The sequence below is a fragment of the Trachypithecus francoisi genome, unplaced genomic scaffold, assembly GCF_009764315.1.
Source record: "Trachypithecus francoisi isolate TF-2019V2 unplaced genomic scaffold, Tfra_2.0 Lachesis_group12, whole genome shotgun sequence".
Lineage (NCBI taxonomy): Eukaryota > Metazoa > Chordata > Mammalia > Primates > Cercopithecidae > Trachypithecus > Trachypithecus francoisi.
Window position 1 is genome coordinate 83907924 of NW_022681457.1, and position 22750 is coordinate 83930673.

Sequence of the window (22750 nt, forward strand, 5' to 3'; positions counted from 1 at the left end):
TGTGTCCTTCGGTTTCAGCCACATGGAGAGAGAGAACTTGGGGCTTGGCAGATCCAATTGCAAACTCCCAGGAGAGGATCTTATTGGCTCAGAGTGGGGCAGGTGCCCACCCTGGTCCAATCATCTGTAGCCTACTGGGAAGGATCAAAGAGACATGCAAACATGGCTCTCATTGCCCCCCTTAGAGAAGGGGGATCTTTGTTAGCTTCCAAAGACATCTCCTGGAATTCTTAGAGTGCCAAGGTGGGTGCAGGCAGTTGGGCCTGAGCCCCAAACTTCCATCTGGACAGCAGCTGGAGAAAAAAGGCCTGGAATTGCGACTTAAAGGGGAGTCTTTTCCTAGGCAGCAGTGCTCAGGACAGGCCCTGAAGAACCTGTCAAATGTCATTCAGAGGCCTGAGGAGAGAGAGGAAGAAGAAAGCCTGAATTTTCTCACCTTGCTTTGGAGTGAGGAGAGAGGGAAGAGGAAGGCAGGAACAGTCAGAAGAGTTTTTCCCCACCAAAATCTTCATCCTCCAAGATGTAACTCGTTCTTTTCCTCAGTGAAAAGCGAAACCATGTCTACCCCACCTTCCTCCCGTCACTCATTCTTGACCTGTATTGATTCCGTTCTTTGTACTTCCCTGGTAATAAACTTTTTTTTTTAAGTACTTACTCTGTGCCAGACATTGTGTTCACACATTTCATTTAATCTTCACTCTCTATAAGATGGGTACTATTATTATTCCCATTTTATTTTATTTTTTAAAACATATAATTTTATTTTATTTTAGAGACAAAGTCTCACTTTGTTGCCCAGGCTGGAGTGCAGTGGCTTGAACACGGCTCTCTGCGGTCTCAACTTCCTAGGCTCAAATGATCCTCCCAAGAAGTGCACTACAGGTGCACACCACCATGTCTGGCTAATTTTTTTTTTTTTTTCAAGACAGTGTCACATTTTGTCACCCAGGCTGGAGTGCAATGGCATGATCACGGCTCACTGCAGCCTTGAACTCCTGGGCTCAGGTAATCCTCCCACCTCAGCCTCTCTGATAGCTATGACCACAGGCTCATGCCATCATGCCCAGCTCAGTTTTGTTTTTTTTTTGTAGAGACAGGGTTTCACCCTGTTGCCCAGATTGGTCTCCAACTCCTGGGCTCCGGCAGTCCTCCCATGTTGGCTTCTGAAAGTGCTGGGATTACAGGTGTGAGCCACCACACCTGGCCTGTCATCTCATTTTACAGATAAAGAAACTGCAGTTCAGGCATTTACAGGCTGGATTGTAAAGCTCTTCACCTCTCTTAATCTAAATGATTTGCTGACTTGCCTGCTTGCTGTTTGGGATTGTGAGGGTCTCATGGGCAGATAGCAAGTTACCATCCTCCCTCTTTCCTCACTGCCCAGGAAGGGCTGCCAGCTGTGGGATAGACGGACGCAGGTAGAGTAGAAAAGGTGTCTGGGTGGGTGTCAAGTCTCTGACTTGTGGATCTCCCCTGCGTAGCTAGCTGTGTGACTATGGACACGTCTTTTATCCTTTCTGAGCCCTACTTTTCTCATTCAGAATCGGGGGTGATAATTCCTGCTCTGAGGCTCATATTAGATGGTGGCTGTTATGACAGTTTGTAAATAGGAAAGGACCAAGGAATTTCTAAAGGGTTGTTATGACCAGAATGGGCTGCAGCAACAGGGCACGAGCCGGCCCCTGTGCCTGAACTTCTGCAAGACGTGGACAAGCCTAGAGCTTCCCAGTGTGTGGAGTGGGACCAGGGATGACTTTCAGTGCCATTGCATAACATTGGCTCACATAGTGAGAAAGCTGGTTCCCTTTTTTTTTTTGAGATGGAGTTTCACTCTTGTTGCCCAGGCTGGAGTGGAATGGTGCAATCTCAGCTTACTGCAAGCTCTGCCTCCTGGATTCAAGAGATTCTCCTGCCTCAGCCTCCCGAGTAGCTGGGATTGCAAGTATGCACCACCACACCCGGCTAATTTTGTATATTTAGTGGAGACGGGGTTTCTCCATGTTGGTCAGGCTGGTCTCGAACTCCTGACCTCAGTTGATCTGCCTGCCTCAGCCTCCCAAAGTGCTGGGATTACAGGGGTGAGCCACCACGCCCGGCCTCTAATGTGTCTTTAACAAGTTTGCCAACACTGGTTGCCCTCCCTTTTTAACGGAGAGCTCTCAGGCTCGGCTCAGAACATTGCCCTGGTAACTCCATGTAGCTCAACATAATAACATAACTTTGTTTTTACAGATTTTTTTATTTTTTTATTTTTTTTTGAGACTGAGTCTCGCACTGTCGCCCAGGATGGAGTGCAGTGGCGCGATCTTGGCTCACTGCAAGCTCTGCACCCCCCGCTGGGTGGTTCATGCCATTCTCCTGCCTCAGCCTCCAGAGTAGCTGGGACTACAGTCGCCCGCCACCACACCCGGCTAATTTTTTGTAGTTTTAGTGGAGACAGGGTTACACTGTGTTAGCCAGGATGGTCTCAATCTCCTGACCTCGTGATCCGCCCCCTTGGCCTCCCAAAGTGCTAGGATTACAGCCGTGCGCCACCACGCCTGGCCTACTGTGTTTGTTTTATTATCATTTTCTATTTATTAAAAGTGATATTGGCATTCCACTTATATTAATAACATGGTTTCTGTTGAAAATAGTTGCACTAAAGTTAAAAGTGTCCATTTATTTATTTTTATCTGTTTGTTTATTTATCAAGACTGGATCTCACTCTGTCACCCAGGCTGGAGTGTAGAAGCCTGATCTTGGCTTGCCTCAGCCTTGACCTCCTGGACTCAAGTGATCCTCCCACCTCAGCCTCCCGCATAGCTGGGACTACAGGTGTGAGCCACTGCTCCTGGCCAAAGTGTCAATTTAAAGAAAATAAGTAACAAACGGGACAGGAGTCTGTAGATTTGTTTTTTGTTTGTTTGTTTGTTTGTTTTTTGAGACAGAGTCTCACTCTGTTGCCCAGGCTGGAGTGCAGTGGCATGATCTCAGCTCATTGCAACCTCTGCCTCCTGGGTTCAAGCAATTCTCCTGTTTCAGCCTCCCAAGTAGCTGGGATTACAGGTACGTGCCACCATGCCCGGCTAATTTTTGTATTTTTAGTTTGACTATCCAGATGAGGTTTGACCATATTGGCCAGGCTGGTCTTTAACTCCTGACCTCAAGTGATCTGCCTGCCTCAGCCTCCCAAAATGTTGGGATTACAGGCGTGAGCCACCGCGCCCAGCCTAGGAGTCTGTAGATTTGGCAGAAATCATTGAGGTGGCACACAGTGTTGTACACTTAATGCAAAATTGGGAAGTGGTATGGGGATGTCAGAAATGTGCACTATTGGCCTAGATAATTTTGAAGGTCCCTTCCACCTGCCCAACAAATCTAGGGGTCTCCCCCTGCTGCACTGGCCTGCTCTCCTCTGCTCACCTTGAACCCTGGCTTGGGCTTCTTTAGGAGGATCCTGTTACAATTTCCCTGCAGACAGGAGAATTTGTGTCATTGTTTTCACAACCTGCTTGGGAGGGGGGGCTCATGGAGTTGAGGTGTCTGGATGTGGTAGGATGCCCCCTCATCTCTGAAGCCAGGACTTGAGACCTCCTGGAGGGAGTAGGGACTGCATACCCTACAATTCTCCTGCTTCCCATGTATAACACAGGCCTCAGGGAGGCCTAGGGAGCAGTGAAGCTTTGGGAGCCACAGGTAAGGGCAAGGCTGCCCCTGGGGCTTCATGTCCTAGAGCTTGGGGCTCAGGGACAGTGAAACAGAAGGCTTTGGAGTCTCATAGGTCCCGCTTCCCCTACTCCCTGCTTTGCCTACCACTTTGTGCTGACTGCCTTTCCCTGGGAACTCGCAGCAGACCCCAGGGGGCCTTGGAGAACACAGTGAATTTATCCTCAGAGCCCACGAGCAGGGCCAAAGTAGAGAAGGCAGATGGGAAGGAGGGAGGGAAGTCCTGTCTGCCCCCTCCCTAGTCCCATGTTCACAGTGGGAAGGGTGGCCTGGGCCCCAGGAGGGTGGAGGGCCTGGGTAGAGTGTGGGGTGTGTGCTTGTGTGTCCATGGTGAATGTTTGAGGATCTCTGTGAAGGCATAATGTGTGTGTGTATGTATGAGAGAGTTTAAGTGTGTGTGTGTGTGTGTCCCTGCCAAATGTAGTTCTTTAGCTCACAGATATGTCTGAGGGTCTTTGAGGGCATATTGTGTGTGCACTGTGTGTGTGTGTCTGTGGTGAATGTATCATCATGTGATCTGTCTGCAGTTCTCTGCGAGGGAGTTTTTGTGCAGTGTGCGAGTTTGTGTGTGTGTGGCAGGGTGTGTCTTGGGTCTGTGTGATGTGTGTGAGTCTGTGATAGCTGCATCTCCATGCCATGTGAGTCTGTGGTGCACAAGGTGTGTTTTTGTGTGCATGTGTGTGCTGTGTCTGAGTGCGTGTCTAGGTGGATTGCCTGCTGGGTGTGGTGTGGTGCCTGTTGTTTTGTGTACGTCATCTTCTTTGTACAGCGTGCATCTCGCTCTGTGGCGCATCGGAGGGGCCAACCGGAGGTGTATGGCTTGCGCGCGGGTCTTTGTGCCCTGAAAGGGACCCGGGGTGGAGAGGTTGCAGGGAATGTGTGCACCTCTTTGGGCAGTGTCTGTCTGGGCTGGGGCCGAGCCTGTGCTGGGTGTCTGAGGAGGGTCCCCAGGGTGGGCAGCAGGCGCGGGCGGCGCCTTCCGGCTTGGCGCTGGGCTGGTAACTGGAGCCCCTTTCCCCGATGAAATATTGATCCGGCTTCGTCAGCGGCGTGGGGGAGGGACGGGGAGGGGAGAGGGAAGGGGAGGGGAGAGGGAAGGGGAGGGGAGGAGAGGGGAGAGCAGGCGGGGGAGGGACTAGGAGCGAGCCGCCGGCCGCTGTCCGTGGTGCTGCCGCATCTCCCCCAGCGAGGGTGTCGCTGCTCAGGCGAGAGTGAGCCTGGTAGGGGGAGAGATTGTCCCATCCACCAACACCCTTGAGGGTGGCCCTGCCTCTCAGGATGAGCCTGCCTGTCCCTTCTGCTATCCCCCATCTAGGAAGGGGGAGCAGAGGAACCAAATGTGTATCTTATTGGAATCCAGTATCCACCAGCTAGGGTGACCATATGGCTGGGTTTGCCTGGCACAGTCCTCATTTTCACCTGTGGTCCAGTGTGATTGAGTATTGTCCCTGCTCATTCTCACAAGGGTCCCAGGTGGATGATAAGTTATGTGCTCACCTGTAATAAGACTTTGATCCAAAGACCTTTTCCCAGTCGCCTCTGCTCTGCCCTGGGAGTTCTCTAGCCATGTGGACATGTAAGTGTGTGTGTGGTTGCATGTGTGGAAATTGTCCTTCCTGTGCTAGGACTGAGCTGGAATAAGTGCTTCAGAGCCCCAGGCTCCTGCCACAGCCCAAACCCTCCCCAATGCATCAAGCCCTCTTTTCTTTCAGTCCAAATTCTGCTTTCCATTTCAGCTGTGCTCCTTTCAGGCCTGGGCTTCCCCTGTGCCTTAGGGAGGGAGTCAGGGTGCCCCCCTAGCCTCCCTCCTGCATCCTGAGCTAGGCAGACCCCTTCTTGGTCTCAATATCAGGGTGTTGCAGGGCTTCCAGCTTGGCCATCTGTATATTCATGGCATCTTCTGTGAGTTCCTCTCCTACTGTTCACCATGGACTCTCCCTCCTTCAGTTGATTCCGTCTTCCTCCTACCTCTAACTGTAGGTATTACCTCTCAATCTTTCCTCACTCTCTGCTGTCTCCTGGGCATTCTTCTTCTTTTCCACACCCCATTTTTTCTTTGGAGAAGACACCCAAATCCTGCCCACTCACCTTGCTGTCCTGAGCGCTAGTGAATTGGCTTACCTGGCCAACACCTGAATGTGAGAGTTACAGCATTATCTCAGACCCATCGGGACTAGAATGGGGATTCATCTTCTCCTTAAGCCAGGATTTTTCTGCTAGGACCTCAAGCTCTGCCATTAGCACCTTTCACCCCCATCCGTCCTGTAAATCACCTTGGATTTCATTTATTTATTTACTTATTTATTTATTTATTTATTTATTTGAGATGGAGTCTTACTCTGTTGCCCAGGCTGGAGTGCAGTGGCATGATCTCGGCTCACTGCAAGCTTCACCTCCTGGGTTCACATCATTCTGCCTCAGCCTCCTGAGTAGCTGGGACTACAGGCGCCCGCCACCATGCCCGGCTAATTTTTTTGTATTTTTAGTAGAGACAGGGTTTCACTGTGTTAGCCAGATGGTTTCGATCTCCTGACCTTGTGATCCGCCCGCCTCAGCCTCCCAAAGTGCTGGGATTACAGGCGTGAGCCACCGTGCCTGGCCAAATCACCTTGGATTTCATTTTTTCCCTTTTCCCTACTTTGTCCCCTCACTCACTCTAGGCAATCCCCTAACCCCACCCACGACTCCTGGCCACATTTCCTCTTTGCACCTCACTTTCTGAAGCAGTGCAGCCCTTCTTCCTGCATGGATGTAGCAGCCTCCTGGCTGCTCTTCCTGCTGTCAGGCTTCTTTCTGATTCTGCACTCAGTGTCAGATTGATCTCTGTAAAGCATTACATCTAAATCATGTCAGATTTCACTCCTACAGGATGAAAGCCTAGCTTCTTACCCCACATTCAGAGCCCTGCACTGGCTGCTCCCAGCCTATCTTTCCAGCCCTCTCTTCCACAGTTGTACCTACCTCCTCTCCAACTGCACTGCTCTGTTCACCAGCCTCTGAACACAATGTTTTCTCCCTGGGCCTTCCCAGTAGTTGCCACCTCTTTCCTTTAGAGCCACCTCTGCCTCTCCTCTCCAAACCTCACCTATCTTTTGAGGTGCAACTACTGGGTTAATGCCTTCTCTGGTCTCCCCCACCCGGAAGTGTTCACTCTTTCTGCAGAACAACCAGAGCAATGTGTCTTCACCTCTCAGTGCCTTGGGTGGTCCATGGACCAGCATCATGAGAATCACTTGGAAGTTTCTTAGAAATGTAGTGTCTCAGGCTCCACTTATGACCCATGGATCAGAGCAAGCTCCCCAGGTGATCCACCTGCACGTTGCAGTTGGAGAAGCACTGGATGGTGTGGTCATTGAGTACAGGATCTTGCTTCTGTTTGGGGAGTCACCTTTGGCCAGTAGTAGTCGTATGCTCCAGTGCGAAGTTTAGCAGCCCCTGTAAGGAGACAGGCGCCACATCTAGCCACATCCTACAAGCCAAGGGAGGGGTGGATGGTGGAGATGGCTGAGAAGAATGTGTACCCTGGCTGGCCCCTTACCACCTATAATCTATGCCCTGCAAGGCCCCAGAGCTCAAGCTCTGTAAATCTGACTGTAGAAAGCACTTTAGTGACATGAGGGGGAATCAATTAATCAATAAAAAAGCAGTTATCAAGTAGATAGAAGAACTTTTCCCTCTTCACAAAGCACACATTGGTGGAAATGCCTGTTACTCTAATGTATGTTTTGAAAATGAAAAATATGTGGTTTTGGTTTTTTTCTTAATTATCACATTAATACAGTTTCTTAAGTAGTAACTTTAGAAAACACAATATGTTACATGGAGAAAATAAAAATGACTCACAATGCTATAAATACTGCTAATTTAATGTTTGAGGTTGCCATTCATTCATTCTACAAATATTTACTGAGTCCTGCTATATGCCAGACCTGTGCCAGGTACTAGGGATTCAGGGTAAAGACGACGACAAGTTTCCTATTTCTAACCAGCTCACAGCCAGGGGGCGGGGTGTGGGAGACAAGCACAGAACAAGTTAGGAACAGCAGTGTATTCATTTCCTAGGGAAGCTGCAACAAAGTGCCACGAACAGGGTGGCTTAAAACATCAGAAAGGTAGACTCTCACAGTTCTGAAGGCTGCAAGTCTAAAATCAGGTGTTGAGAGCGTTGCTTCCTTCTGTGTGCTGTGAGGAAAATCTGTTCCGTGCCTCTCCCCTGGCTTCTGGTGACAGGTGGCAATCCTTGGCGTTCCTTGGCGCATTGACGCGTCACTCCCATTTCTGCCTCCATCAGCACATGGCGCTCTCCCCGTGTCTGTCTTCACGTGGCCGCCTTCCTATAAGGACACTGGTTATATGAGGGACCCATCCTTCCCCAGCATGACCTCATCTTAACTCATCACATCTGCAATGACCGTGTTTCCAAACCAAGTCACATTCTGAGGGACTGGAGGTTAGAACCTCAACAGTTTTTAGGGGGACACAATTCAACTTAGGGACAGTACAAAGGGAATTATGGAGACTAACCTCATCTGGGAAGACTCTCCTAGGAAATGACCTTCAAACTTAGATTGAGCCAAGAATAGGGTTTAGCCAGGCAAAGGTGGCAGGACGGACAAGTATGGGGCCACCAGATCATGGGGGTGGGGGAAGAGAAGAGCATGCCAGGCAGACAGGAGACAAAGTGGCTAAGTGACTCTTTTTTTTTTTTTTTTTTTGACAGAGTCTGGCTCTGTCACCCAGGCTGGAGTGCAGTGTTGCGATCTCAGCTCACTACAACTTCTACCTCCTGGGCTCAAGCCATCCTCCCACCTCAGCCTCCCAAGTAGCTGGGACTACACATCAGGCTAATTTTTGTATCTTTTTGTAGAGACAAGGTTTTGCCGTGTTGCTCGGGCTGGTCTCAAATTCCTGGGCTCATGCGATTCACCTGCCTTGGCCCCTCAAAGTGCTGGGATTACAGGCATGAGCCCCATGCCCGGCCCAAGGTGGTGCTTTTGAGGACTGAAAAGAAGCAAGTGTGACTGGAATACAAAGTAGGGGCAAGAGGTATGGGACAGGCTGGGAGATAGGAGAGGAAGACAGTCCGAAGCAAGTGTGACTGGAATACAGAGTAGGGGCAAGAGGTATGGGACGGGCTGGGAGATAGGAGAGGAAGACAGTCTCTAGGTCACATGGGCTTGTGGGCCTTGGTGACGGGCTTCTCCTTTGTCCTGCAGGAAATGGGAAGCTAAGGGAGGTTGTCAAGCAGGAGAGATTCATTCTGTTTTGTAGGCTGGCTCTTCCCAAAACTGACTCAGGCTGTGTTGTTCCTCCAAGTCCCTGCTTCTGAGGAAGAACATACAGCCCTGTCCTTAGGAGCCCCTAGCCCAGTGAAGGCCCATGGCAACCCTGTCCTGGGAAGGGGGCATGGCTGTGACCCCAGCAGCCCCTAGTGGAGCCTTCTGGAATCTTGTTCTGAATGGGAGACAGGGTTCACCCAGCCCTGGGTCTGCCTTACCCTTGTGTGTTTTGAGTCCTTAGAGTTTGGGTTTGAGTCTGACCACCCCATCTCCTGCACTGCCATGATGACTGTGACTGAGACTGTATCTAGGGTCCATGTGGTGCCCTGAGGCCCCAGGGAATATCAGGGGCTCAGTCTTCTATGTCTTGCAGGGACCATGCCTTCAGCACCCTACTCCCTTCAAGGCATGTCTGCAGTCTGTATTGCCTTCCTACACAGTATCCAGCCTCTCTGGGGTCCTCAACCCATCCCTTACGACACCCTCAGAGGGCCACCCCTTTCCTGTGTGTGATGGGAGAGGGCCTGCCCACCCTGCCCAAAGCTGCCTGTCCCTGCCTTGCCCGGGCTGGGTGGGCCAGGCTGGGTGGAGAAGTGGGTCAGCCTGGTAGCCATGGTGACAGCAGCTGCTCCGTGCCAGCCTTCTCTTCTCCTCACCACAAACCTCACCGATGAGCTCCTTTGTCCGGTCTGGCGGGGATGGGGGTCAGGCAAGTGAGATTGGGGACTGTAGTGTGTATGAGTGTGCATATGTTCAAGCTCACACACACCTGCTCAAAGGTGGGGTGTGTGCCTTAGCCAAGGGAGCCCACGACTCAGGGTAAGACGCTTCCTGCTTCCCTGCCCACGGAGCCATGGGGCTCTTCCTGCCTCTCTGGACTGGGCAGGGGCCCAATGGGGAGGGTGTTTGTGGGTGTGTGCAGGTGTCTACACATGTGAGTCCGTGAATGCCTATGGCTGTCGTCGTGGCTGCTTCTGTGTGTCTCTGTGTGTATGAGTGTCTTGGTGGGGGGTGGTGTGCATATCTGTGTGCACATGTGATTGCGTCTTTAAGTGTGTATCATTGACACGAGTCTGTGTGATCACACATTTGGAATTCTGTGTCCCATGTCTCTTCCTGCATGTGTGTGTGCACACACATGCCAGCCTGGCTTGGGGGAGACAAAGGTCTGCACAACTAGGAGAGGAGCCGTTGCTCTGTGCTGCCCACGCTGGCTGGGTGTGCTTCCTTGGCACAGACTGTCTTCCCCACCACAACCACCTACCAACCCATCACCGCCTACCTCTAGACAGGAGAGGCTGGAACCGAAGGAGCCCCTCTACTCCTGTGAGTGCAGGCACTAGCCTCGGACAAGGGCACAGATCAGCACAGGTGATGCAATGGGCCGTCCTGGTGCGGGATTAGGTTTGGGCCAGGAGTATCAGATGCCAGACCCACTATCCAGCAGGGGGTCAGGAGCTGAGATGCTGGCACAGCTTCATAGGCCACTTCTCACTTCAACTGAAAAGTGCAGGGACCCTGATCCCAGACTTCTGGAGCACTCAGGGCTGTGGTGGGAGGTGCTGCTCTAGTCTCTGGGCCTTCCCCTGAAGTGGTTGCACCTGGTGTGGACTCTAGACCAATAAGAACTAACACCTGGACAATCCTTTACGATTTATAAAGGGATCTTTTTGGAATAATAATGTAATTGCCCAACTGATGATCATTTACCACATTCCAATCCTTGTTTTGTGATGTTTTATATAAGAATCCTAAAGCAGACATTATCGTCCCCACTTTAGAGATGAGGAGCGTTAGGCTCAGGGGATTTGTTAAGGAAGCCCTGTATCATACGGCTTGTAAGTGGCAGATCTAGGTCTTGCACCTAAGTCTGTCTGCCTTCAGAGCATGTGTTTCATTCACTCTGCCTTTCTCTCCTCTTTGCCTCCTGCTCCTCTTTGTCTCATCTGACCCCCAGTCCAGCGGGGAGAGTCGGGGAGGGCCCAGGTGGTGATTAGACTCGTTTTGTTCAGAGAAGCTGAAGGACCTGCTGCGGATCACATGGCTAGGGGCAGAGCCAGGAGTGTGTCCCCCAACTGCTGGGCATGTCACACAGTGTCTGGGGAGGAACACAGACCCCATTAATCAGAGGGAGATTGGAGGAAGGAAGGATGGGGTCTAGAGCTCCTCAGCGGTTGGTCCTGGGTGAGTCTCTGTACATGTATTAAAAAATCTCAAAGTTGTGGGTCTTCAGCAGCTTGGCATCCAAGTGCCTAAAGGAACATTAGGGGGCCCAGGAGTTGTGAAAATTTTACAAGAGGAAACGGAGAATTGAAGAGTTTAAATGATTTGCTCAAGGTCACACAGCTTCTTCAAAGTCTTTTTATGCCACAATCTACCGGAAGCCCTTGAGGGCAGATGCCTTACCTAGCCCTTCCTCTAAGCTCCCCTCTTCCCTTCCAGACCCTTTTGCCACATCGCCTCCTCCTGGGAGCCTGCCCTGATTGCCTTCACCTCATTTCTTGAAAACTGGTGTTTTAGCAGAAGTTGATTGAAGCCTTGTGCAAATGCCCTAGGGGTGTGCTGTTGGGAGGGGCACAGCCCCCTGTGATGCGGAACACCAGGCTCAGATTCATCAATTTGGTGAGTTGGGTTTTCTTCCAGGTGAAGGGTGGGGAGGGAGCACTACTGATAGATGATTTGAGACCTGAGAGTTAGGGGACTTAGGGTTGAAGCGCTGATTTTGCCACCAATTTTTTGTGTTACCCTAGTGCGTCTTTCCCCCATTCTGGGCCTTGATTTCTTGTTCTGCAAAATAAAAGGCCCAGGCTAGAATAGAGACAGCAAGTCAGTTTTAGCTCATGAGCTGTTTCTCATCAGCTGGTGCTGGAGCCCTGTGTTGAGAGGGACTCTGAGGCTGTCTGACCTTCATGGGAAAGAGAGAAGTTAATGGTGTCCACTGTGAGTAGAGGATGGGGAGGGGTGGTAGGAGCCTCAGTTATTTGCAGTCCCTTCCGGCCTAACACTCCATCACCCTGTGATGCATTCCTTGGTCTTTACTGTTGGAAAGGTGAGTGGCTAGGTTCATCTTGAGCTTTTGTGTGGCCTTGAACTACCAAAAATTCTCATCTGGGTGGGGCGCGGTAGCTCACACCTGTAATTCCAGCACTTTGGGAGGTCGAGGCAGGCGGATCACGAGGTCAGGAGTTTGAGACCAGCCTGGCCAATATGGCAAAACCCCATCTCTACTAAAAATACAAAAATTAGCTGGACGTGATGGTGGGCACCTGTAGTCCCAGCTACTCAGGAGGCTGAGGCAGGAGAATTGCTTGAACCCGGGAGGCGGAGGTTGTAGTGAGTCAAGATTTCTCCACTGCACTCTAGCCTGGGTGACAGAGCCATTGGGTTAGACCCACGGTTAAAGGGACTGAAGGGCCCAGGGTGGCCTGGTAGGGCCCTGAGACCTGCTGTTGTCAGGATTCAGGAGAGAGTTTGGAGGGTCCTTTTAGGGTACTGAGACCCCAGGGTAGAGGCCAAACATCCAAGGGCTAAAAAGAAAACACAAAGCTTATTCCTGAGGAGCTGAGCAGGTCTCTTCTGGCATGGAGTTTTGGCAGAAGTGGGGGCAGTAGCTGTCTCCCTGGAGGATAAATTGAAGTTTCTCTGCTGCTGTGGTAATAGCTGGGAGTCAGCAGGAAGAACTTCAGAGTGAGGTCTCTGTGACTCACTGAGATCATAGGATGGTTTCCTTCCCTGAGGTGCCATGACCCGGGCTGAGAAAGGGACGGTCTGCTCAGAAGCAGGGAATCCGTGAAGGGCCTTGCGTGGGAAGGGTATAGTTTATTTAGCAATCGTTTGGAATCACCAACATGTGACATGGTGTGCTCTGTGTCCTGCCCGCTCCTCACCACTCTGCCACAGTCTCCACCACCTTCCCTTTTCCATCCCTGTGGTCTGATGGCTCAGGGGTTGCTATTCTGTGGATGTCCCTCCTTTTAGGTGCCCTATCTGTAACTTTGGCATGTCTTTCCTGAGCTAGACCTGCTGCCAGAGAAGAAACTAGATCTCTAATTCCGAGTCCTCCGCTCCAATGTGCATTCATAGACTCAACTCTCCCACTCAAAAGGAGTTTTAGAGATTACTTAATCTGACCCCTTCATTTTACACCCAGATGAGACAGCCAAGGCCCAGAGGAGTTCACATAAGGAATCTGTTCACATTCGAATCCCACATCCTGATTCCTAACCCTCCTAAGCTGCCCTACCCAGGACTTCTGGCCCATAGGGTCAGTCCTAGGACCTTGGATCCAGTGCTTTGGGTCTGGCTCCTCCTGCCCCCTTGGGAAGTGGCCTGCAGACTGGGCCCTCCCAAGCATTTTTCAGTTCTCCAGCCCCGCTGGTTGATCCCTAGATGGTTAAAGATGAGAAAATAGCTCTGGATGGTGCAGAGACCTTGATTCCAAACCAACTGCTTGTCAATTCCATTTATTATTCATGAGGAAACATGAGCCCCTGGGTTGGCAGGGTCAGGAATTTTGTCCCTTACCCCCTTCCCTTTCCACCCCCTGGGGGTGGTACTCTCCTGCTTCCCGGAGGGCACTTTGCTTCTCCAGCTATGGTCCGGGAACCTGGGCCAGAGGGGCTTTTCTCATACAGACACTTTCCTTGTAGTTTTCTCAAAGGGCCCAGAGACCCAGAGCAGAGTCTGAGCTTAAGGGCCGGGCCTCCATTTTTGGTTGAAGGGACAGGGGATGCTCAGCATTCTGTCTCTTTGTGGAAACAAGAGACCTGAGTTCAAGTCCAGGCCTTGCCTCTTCTTAGCTGGCTAGGATGGATAAGTCCTTTACTTCTCTGAGACTCGGTTTTCTTATCTATAATACAGAGATAACCACATGCCTTCCAGAAATACTGTAAGGAGTAAATTAGACCGACACCGTGGCAGAGTCACAGTATCAGATAAGCCTTCTCCCATCTTCCACCAAAAGACCATGCAGATACTCAAAAAAACACACAAACTGGCACTAGAATTGGAAACTCAAAAGAAGAGATCATCATAGGCCCCAGTCCAGGGGGACTTTCCATTAGCTGCAGGTTTGATGGGGGATGGAGAAATACAATCCAGGACTCTGCACACGTCACACGGTGAATGAGATCGGTCCAGGCAGCCACAGAGAAGGCAAAATGAGGCGTTAACTCATCCCCTTTGTCAGCTATACTTTGCCAGGCTGGCAGGAGTCATGCTGACCAGGTGACCATTGTCAGCTGTCTGGGGACTGTCTTCCTTATCCGTCACAATGGTACTTTTCCTCTTCCACCCATTCTTCCTCCCCTTTCTGTGTCCTTTTGAAAAGGCGGACTCCTTCAGTGTACCAGGCCCGAGGGCCCAGGGTCAAGCGAAGTGCCCTGAACCCTGGGATGGTCAGCTGCCCCAGGAAAACCACTGTGGGCTAGGACAGAGCCAGGAGCGTGCTGGGTGCAGAGGATGCTGGAGCAGCTGGCCTTGTTGGGTTCTTCCTGAGCAGAGGAGACCGACTTCAGCATGGGACTTTGCAGCCAAACTGTGGAGGCCGACAGCTGGAGATCCCACCTCTGTTCAAAACAGAGCCATAGACTCCTGCAGCCCCCTCCCCCAGAATGGTTCTCAGGGCCCTCTGTCCTCTTCCCTAGCACTTAGCATAACCATCATTAAATATTTAACTGTAGAATTAGTTATTTACTGTCTGTCTCCCTCCTGGACTGGAGGCTTTGGGAGGGCAGGACCAAGTTGGGCTGACTCACCGCTGTATCCTTGGCATTCAGTATGGGCCTGGGAATTTTAGGGGCTTAAATATTTGTTGACTGCAGCTAATAGGGAGAGTAAATGTAAATATTTTAAAAAGGAATTTGACAATATATTGAGAATCCAAAAGACATTTATGACCCTGGCATCAGGTAGGATGCTTTTGGAGGTAACAGAGAACTCTGATTCAAACTGGTTTAAGCAATGGAAAATGTATTGTCTCACATCATTGGAAGACCAGCGCAGGGCAGGCCCTAGGTGTGGCCTAAGGTACTTTCTGTCTGAGTGCTGTCTGTTCACAGTAGCACTGGCTTCATCCTAGGGCTGAGCCCTCTCTAAGGTGTAAGAAAGAGAAGGACAGAGGGAGAAAGAAGGAGGGCCCCCACCTCTCTTATAAGCATGGAATCCAAATCTTCCCCCGCTTGGACAAGTAAGAGTTGCCAAGGTGAATGCCATTCATGGATTGCCTTAAATTAATCAAGATCTGCCTCTAAAACAAGGAGTGGGTGGTACCTGGACAAAACCAGCCCTCTGTCAGGAAACAGAAAGAGGGAGTGGATGCTAGGGAAGCTCCTAACAGTATCTGTACCCCCGGACCCAGTCATTCTGTTTTGAGGAATCAGTCCTAAAGAAACAAGCAGACAATATCCATGTAGAAAGATGTTTAGGCTGGGTGTGGTGGCTCACACCTGTAATCCCAGCACTTTGAGAGTCCAAGGCTGGTGGATCACTTGAGATTAGGAGTTTGAGACCAGCCTGGTCAACAGGGTGGAACCCTGTCTCTACTAAAAATACAAAAAAATTAGCTGGGCCTGGTAGTGCATGCCTGTAATCCCAGCTACTCGGAAGGCTGAGGCACCAGATTCACTTGAACCTAAGTGGCAGAGGTTGTAGTGAGTCGAGATCGTGCCACTGCACTCCAGCCTGGGTGACAAAGCAAGACTCCATCTCAAAAAAAAAAAGAAAAAAAGAAAGATGTTTATTGCCATGTTTATTTAAAAGAGAGGAAAGAAACCAGGCACGGTGGCTCATGTCTATAATCCCAGCACTTTGGGAGGCTGAGGCAGGCAGATCACCTGGGGTTAGGAGTTCGAGACCAGCCTTAACAACATGGTGAAACCCCCCTCTACTAAAAATACAAAATGTTAGCCAGGCGTGGTGGTGCATGACTGTAATCCCAGCTACTTGGGAGGCTGAGGCAGTGAGAATTGCTTGAACCCAGGAGGTGAAGTTTGCAGTGAGCTGAGATTGCACCACTGCACTTGAGCCTAGGTGACAGAGTGAGGCTCCATCTCAAAAAATAATAAATAAATAATAAAAACAAAAGAGAAGAAAGAGAGAAAGAGGAGAGAAACTTGGGCCTGATCTAAGAGGTAACTATATTGAAATATGTAAGTCAATTATGCTACTTCTATACAATGGAATATCATGGTAGCATACATAGTGTTAATGACATTGGGAAATACTTATGATGTATTTTTTTTTGAGACAAGAGTCTTGGTCTGTCACCCAGGCTGGAGTGCAATGGTGCAATCTCGGCTCACTGCGACCTCCGCCTCCTGGGTTCAAGCGATTCTCCTGCCTCAGCCTTCTGAGTAGTTGGGATTACAGGTGCCCACCACCACGCCTGGCTAATTTTTGTATTTTTAGTAGAGATGGGGTTTCACCATGTTGGTCAGGCTGGTCTTGAACTCCTGACCTCAAGTGATCCACCCACCTCAGCCTCCCAAAGTGCTGGAATTACAGGCGTGAGCCACTGTGCCCAGCCATGATATAATGTTAAATGAAAAAAATACTAGTATATAAAATGATATTTGCAGTATGAGTTCAATTATTTTAAAAAATGCATGGAAGGGTGGCTGGAAGGGAATAGACTAAAATGCCTCTCAAGTAGGGTGATTTTCTTGCTGCTTTGGGCTTTTCTGCAGTACCCCCTTCACACAGAAGGACCCCACCAGAGTCTGCACAGACTGGAGCCAGTTCTGTTCTCCCTATTATTATTTGCTATGAAAATAATAACCACTAATACTTACTGAATATTTCCTCTAAGCCTGATGGGCACTTCACATGCATTATTTAATTTAATCCTTAGAACAATCCTATGAGCTAAGTGCTTTTATTTCACATCTTGCTGAGGTGTTCACTGAAACCTCAGAATGTTTGTTTGGTCACAAGTTCACACAGCTAGTGTGTAGAGGCCTTTGGAATTCAAGCCTAGGCCATGTGACTCCACAGCTTCGATACTCTCCATTAAACCAGGTCACCTGCGAGGTTCTTCATAGCCATGTGCTAATAGGAATAGTCCCGTTTATTGAGCCAGAACCTGTGCATGCGCTTGACATTTGTTTGTGCATTTAAACCTTACAGCCTCAGAGAGGTCAAGTGACTAGCCCAAGGTCATGCAGCTAGGAAGTGGTGGGACTGCAGTAGATTCATCCAGGTCTGACGTGGGATCCTTTGTTTCCTGCCCACCTTCAGAGCTGCCTGAGGCCCTGCTGCCCCAGGGACCATGTTTAACGGGGAGCCAGGTCCTGCCTCGTCTGGGGCCTCCAGGAACGTGGTGCGGAGCTCCAGCATTAGCGGTGAAATCTGCGGATCCCAGCAAGCTGGGGGCGGGGCTGGGACCAGCACCGCCAAGAAGCGGAGGAGCAGCCTGGGTGCCAAGATGGTGGCCATTGTGGGCCTGACTCAGTGGAGCAAGAGCACACTCCAGCTTCCGCAGCCTGGTGAGGGGACCTGGGACATTGCGGGGTGGGGGTAGGGGACACTTTGCAAAGACAGACTACCCAGGGACTGCCCTGATGGATCTGCACTCCCATGCCCACAAACACTTATACGGTGGCCCTTCCCATACAACAGGTGCTGTTCTAGGTCCAGTAGGTGTATGGACTGATTAAATCTCCATGGAGCTCTATGAGGCAGGTACCAAAGAACAGAAAAGGGAGGTCAGATGCTTCAAACTATACAACTAGTAGGTGGTGGAGTCTGGATTCAAACTCTAGCAATTGGGCTTCCTAGCTGATGCTCTTAACCTTTACACTCCACTGTCTCCACACACAGACTTAGACATTAACCAGTAGTTACTTGTTAAACAGGCTTATGTTCCTGGCACTGTGTAAGTGACACCACAGTTTTACAGACATACACATCCATAAGATTTAGTCTCAGGTGCCGGTGCAGGGCTCACACCTATAATCCCAGCACTTTGGAGGGAGAAGCGGGAGGGCCACTTGAGCCCAGGAGTTTGAGACCAGCCTGGGGAACATAGTGAGACCCCCTGGTTTAAAAAACAAAAAAGATTCAGTCTCACCTGTAATCTCCCAGTCTCCTAAATACAAATAACCACACAGATGCACTTCTGTAGTCCCATGTATATGTTACGAAGCACAAGGGAGACACACACAAAGATGTGTGACTTGTACAGTTACATAAATAGAGCATTCAGTGGCTCTGGTAAGCTGCCCATATTTCCAGGGAGGCACAGTAGAGAAATTCACACTGTGCATGGTCACAGATAAAACCAGTCATGCAAACTACACAGACATGGCCCTCTGATTACTTGCACAGACCCAGATCACAGAAACATGTCCCATGTGTGCGGGTGTACAGCACAAAGCCACATTCACACACACCATAATAGCTCCATCCTCATCAATACAGTATCCTTTTTCAGACACCTCGCTGCAGAATCTCAGTTATGTTCATCCTGGTGGGTGACCACCTTGTGACATACATAGACCCCACAACACAGAGGAGCCAGCCCTCCCACCAAGACCTCCTCACTTTGTGGCATCAGCCCAGACACCAGCTGGTTTTGTTTTAAAATCTCTTCCTGCTTATTTTGTTCAGAGTAACAACTTCCCCAGAAACCTTCAAATAGGCAGCTGGATGGGATGGTGAGGGGGCGGGGGCTCCAGAGGATCCGGGGAGAATGCTCATCAAGGCTCCCAGTTGGGACTGGGGGTGGGGGACTTTTCCAGGCCTTAAAATAGATTTTTACAAAGCCCTCGACAGGAGCACGTGGGCTGGTCTTTTCCAGCAATCAAGCTGTGATGTGGTTTCTGGCTGGGGAAAGCTATTATAGATGGGGAAGGGGCTTGAGGTTATCAGAGTCCTAGAGTGGGTGTGGCCTCTGTGAATATGCAGTTTAGGCCTGGTACTAGAGAGTCAGGAAGATGGGGACTTGGGGATCTAGAAGTTGGGCTGGGACAAGGAGGGGGCTGAGATAGGACCAAGGAGTGAGATTAAGATTAGGAGGTCATGGAGGTGTTGGACCCCAGGAGTCTGGCTCCAGGGGACCAAGCCCAGGAATCCAGCTGATTCAGTTTCAGACCCAAAGGCTTCTTCATGCCCAAAGTGATTTGGAGGGACAGTCTTCCAAGGCCAGGATAGGGACCTGAGTCACTGGGAGAAACTTCTAGTGGTCTGCCTTGACTTTACAGGCTGCAGGCAGGGATTGGAGCAGATACCAGGAAGACCTTTCATCTCGAGAAGAGATGAATGATGTTGGGGCTTCTGAATCCCTTGTCTCCTTGGTATGCAAGGGCATGGCTGAAGGACTGGAGCTAGGGGAACTGCCCAGATGCCCTTCTAACTGAAGGTGTCTGTGAATCAGCTAATTGCTGAAAGTCAGAGCGGGGAGGGTCCCTTGAGATCATCTAGTACGCTGTACTTATGTTATTGATGAGGCATCCAGAGCCTGGGGAGAAAGCATGTCCCTGGAGAACAACCTCAAGTTCAGATCCACCCCCTGTCATTTACTAACCGGGTGACTAAGGCAAGTTACTTCACCTCTCTGAGCCTGCTGCCTTGTTCGTAGAATGAGGGCAGTGATACATGCCTTGCAGAGTTGTCCAGGGGATTAAATGAGATAGGGTGTGCAAAGGCACCCAGCTTCATGCCTGGTACATAGGGTAGGCACTCAGCGAAGTGTCGATGCTATTATTATTACCTGCCATTGCACCATAAGGCCAAAAGAGAAGTGAGTTCTCAGCCTCCATACCTCTGCTCCTTCCCTGTAGCATACTCCTCTCCATCTAGAATTCCTTCTCCATTTTTTGCCCCCATGCCTTGAGGATGCCAGTATCCCAGCTCGGACCCTCCTCGTGGGTGAGAGCATCTGGTGCCAGAGGAATATATGAGGCAGACTCATGGGCATTGGCTCTGGAAACTGTTCTGGGAAAGACCCTAGAAGAGTGCCCCCACTCCCAACAGATGGGATGGTTCCATTCTCTGCAGGGCTGGGCTGTGTGAAGTTGGGAGGAATTCCTCTCCTGGACTCGGTCTTCTGGGCTCAGGTCTGCCCTTCCCAGGGCCTCCTTCCTCCTAGTGTGTCCGTACTCTGCATTGGCTAGAGCCCTGCCCATCCTTCTTTGTTTCAAAGCCCCTGCGCTAGTACAGGACCCATAATATCTAGGCTGGACGATTGCACCACCCTCCTCTCTAGTTCTCCTGCCTCCTGCCTGCCTTCTTCCAGTTTATTCCTCATGTTGCCCTAGAGTGGACTTACAAAAACTCACTTTAGAGGGCGAGTCCTGGCTCTGTAACTCACCATGGGACCTCGGGAAATTTACTTTTCCGCTGGGCCTCAGTTTCCTCTTCTGTAAAATGGAGCTAAAATGCTCTCTCCCAGTTTCCTTTTGGATCTAACATTCACTAAGTCGTGGGAGCAGTGAGGAGGGTGGGGTCAGAGCTTTGGGTCCAGGACACAGGTGGGTTCTGGTCTGGCAATTGGCTGGGTCTACACAGGACCATCCTGGGCTGTCCTAGCCCCTGCCCAAACGGAGCTAGTATTTTCAGTACCAGGGACAGTGGCTTTCCCCTTCTGGACTCCGGGATCTGGGTCAGGGTAGAGAGAGGGCTCAGGACCATTCCAGAAGATGCCATAGGGAGTGGTGGTACAGGGTGTGAGTGCCCCTCCTTTGTTTGTGATGGGACAGATGGGATGGTTCCTGGAGTCTTTTGGTATCTGGGGCCCATAGAATTATTTCAGGCAACTTGGCCTGTTTCTCTAGAGAGAGAGAGATTATATAAAGTTATTCCTTAAATCAGCAGGGGTTGAGACTATACATGTATGAAGCCAGTGGAGGGATCATATGGACATGTATGAAGCCAGTGGAGGGATCGTCTCTGAGATTGCAAGAGCTTTCTCCTCCCTCTAAAGTCATGGAACTTCATCTCTGCGGAATCACCTCTCAACTAGATGGGGGATTGGGAGGGGAGTGAAAAGAGCATGACAGCAGACTGGGAGTCTGTGGGACTGATCTAGTCCCAGATCTCTCGGCACCTGGACCTCAAGCTTCCCATCTGTGAAATTTGGGGGAGGGGTAGCCAAAGTATCTCTAAGATTTTAGGATTCTGTGACTCCCCGACTCAGGGTCTCACATGGGGTTAGACAAGTCTTATCTAAGAAGGCAAATTTGCTCCCAAATGGGTCTAAGTTTTCCTAAACTCTGAAAGAGGAGGGTTGGGGTCATGAGGAGGTGAGCCTCAGGCTGTGTGTTGTGGGGTAGAGATATGAAGGCGAGGGAGCCCCCACAGACCCATCTGTCTTCTAATTGGGTTACAGATGACGTAGAGTTAGGGGCCATGGACAGGGAGAGGCCCCACACACCAGCATTATTACCCAGGCCTCAGTGTGTGTGGTGGGTCAGACACCATTTGTGGTTTTTCATCAACATGTGTGATGAATGGGAGGGTTCAACTTCAAGTGTTACATGCAAAGATCATGTATCCATGACTTGACTGAAGGCGACAGAATACATCATGTGTACGTGTGACCAAGACCTGTTAGGACCATTTGTGACTGTGTGACTGTGATAGAAACATGCATGTAGTCTTGTATATGAGATTACTGTATTTATATATGTGATTGCTGCTGCTCGTGCATGTCTGCCTATGCCTCTCTTTGTGAAAAACATATATATGAGCTAATGTGACTCTGTGTGTGTGTGTATGTGTGTGTGTATGAGAGAGACAGATAGACATATTGATGGTGTCATGGATTCCAGTATCCCAGAAGCTGGGATGATTTCAGAGAAGACATTCTTCCTCACCCTGCACCCTGTTCTCAGCCTGTTCCACCACCCACCCTCCCATCCACTAGTGATCCTAGACCTCTCAGCCCGCCCTCCTCTAGTGGGGACTTTCTGAAAGACAAGCAGACGAAGCAGGAGGAATAACGTCTTCCTTTTCCCAGGCTAGGGTCTTGAACATCCCCTCCCTAGCCCACCACTGGGTGTGGTGGGAGAGAATTGCCAAGGTAACCAGCTCCCTGCTCCCCACTGCTTTCAGGGGCTGGGCTGCCTGGCCTGCCCTGGCCTCTCCCCCTCCCTGTAGGCAACTCCACTCTTAATTCGCTTGGCCTCTAACCAGTGACAGCAAATGGTTCCTTTGGTGCAGTTCCTATCTGAGGGCCAGTTCCCTCCCCATCAAGCTCCTCCAGCTGCCAAGCTTCAGCGGGGGAAGTCCCTGCAAACCCTCAGCCCGCCTCCCCTGTCCACACCCCCGGGAGAAGAGGTGTCTAGAGGGACCACACTGCAATGCCGAGGAGGTTGCCATGGAAACCCAGGCAGGATGGTGTGCTGCTGGGAGAGGGAAAGTGTCCCATGCTCCCTGCAAGGCTGAGAGGGAGGCTAGGATATAGGGGTCGAGAGCCTCTGAACAGGAGGCACAGAGACACAGGGGTAAGTTCTCACAGGCCAGCTTTGGAGCTTCTTCTGCAGACCTTTTCCCAAAGCCAAAGGCAATTTGGGTCAACCCAGCAGTCCCTCTCTGTTTTGTTTCCCTAATGGCCTCTCCAGCTCTCCACACACGTCCTCTCCATGTTCAGCCCCACCTAGAGAAGGCAGGTTTGTTTGAGAGTGGTCAGGCTTCCCGTGGGGACTTTCCTATAGAGCCACCAGAGGTATCAGAGGTGAGTTGTGAGGTCCGGGTGTGATAGGGTCTGAGGGTGCCTGAAAGAGGGAAAGTCAGTCTGAGAATCCTAGAGATGAACTTTCCAGAAG

The 22750-nt window shown here is 50.5% G+C and overlaps 1 protein-coding gene across 8 annotated transcripts in view; it reads left to right on the forward strand.

Moving 5' to 3' along the window:
• Positions 1 to 22750, forward strand: part of RIMS3 (regulating synaptic membrane exocytosis 3) — a 69350-nt gene that overhangs the window by 30207 nt on the left and 16393 nt on the right. For all 8 annotated transcript variants that reach the window (XM_033226930.1, XM_033226927.1, XM_033226926.1 and 5 more), the window contains 2 exons: positions 11430 to 11609; positions 17223 to 17470. In XM_033226930.1, the coding sequence (XP_033082821.1) occupies positions 17254 to 17470 (217 nt within the window). In that variant the 5' untranslated portion in view covers positions 11430 to 11609; positions 17223 to 17253. The remainder of the gene's footprint in view (positions 1 to 11429; positions 11610 to 17222; positions 17471 to 22750) is intronic.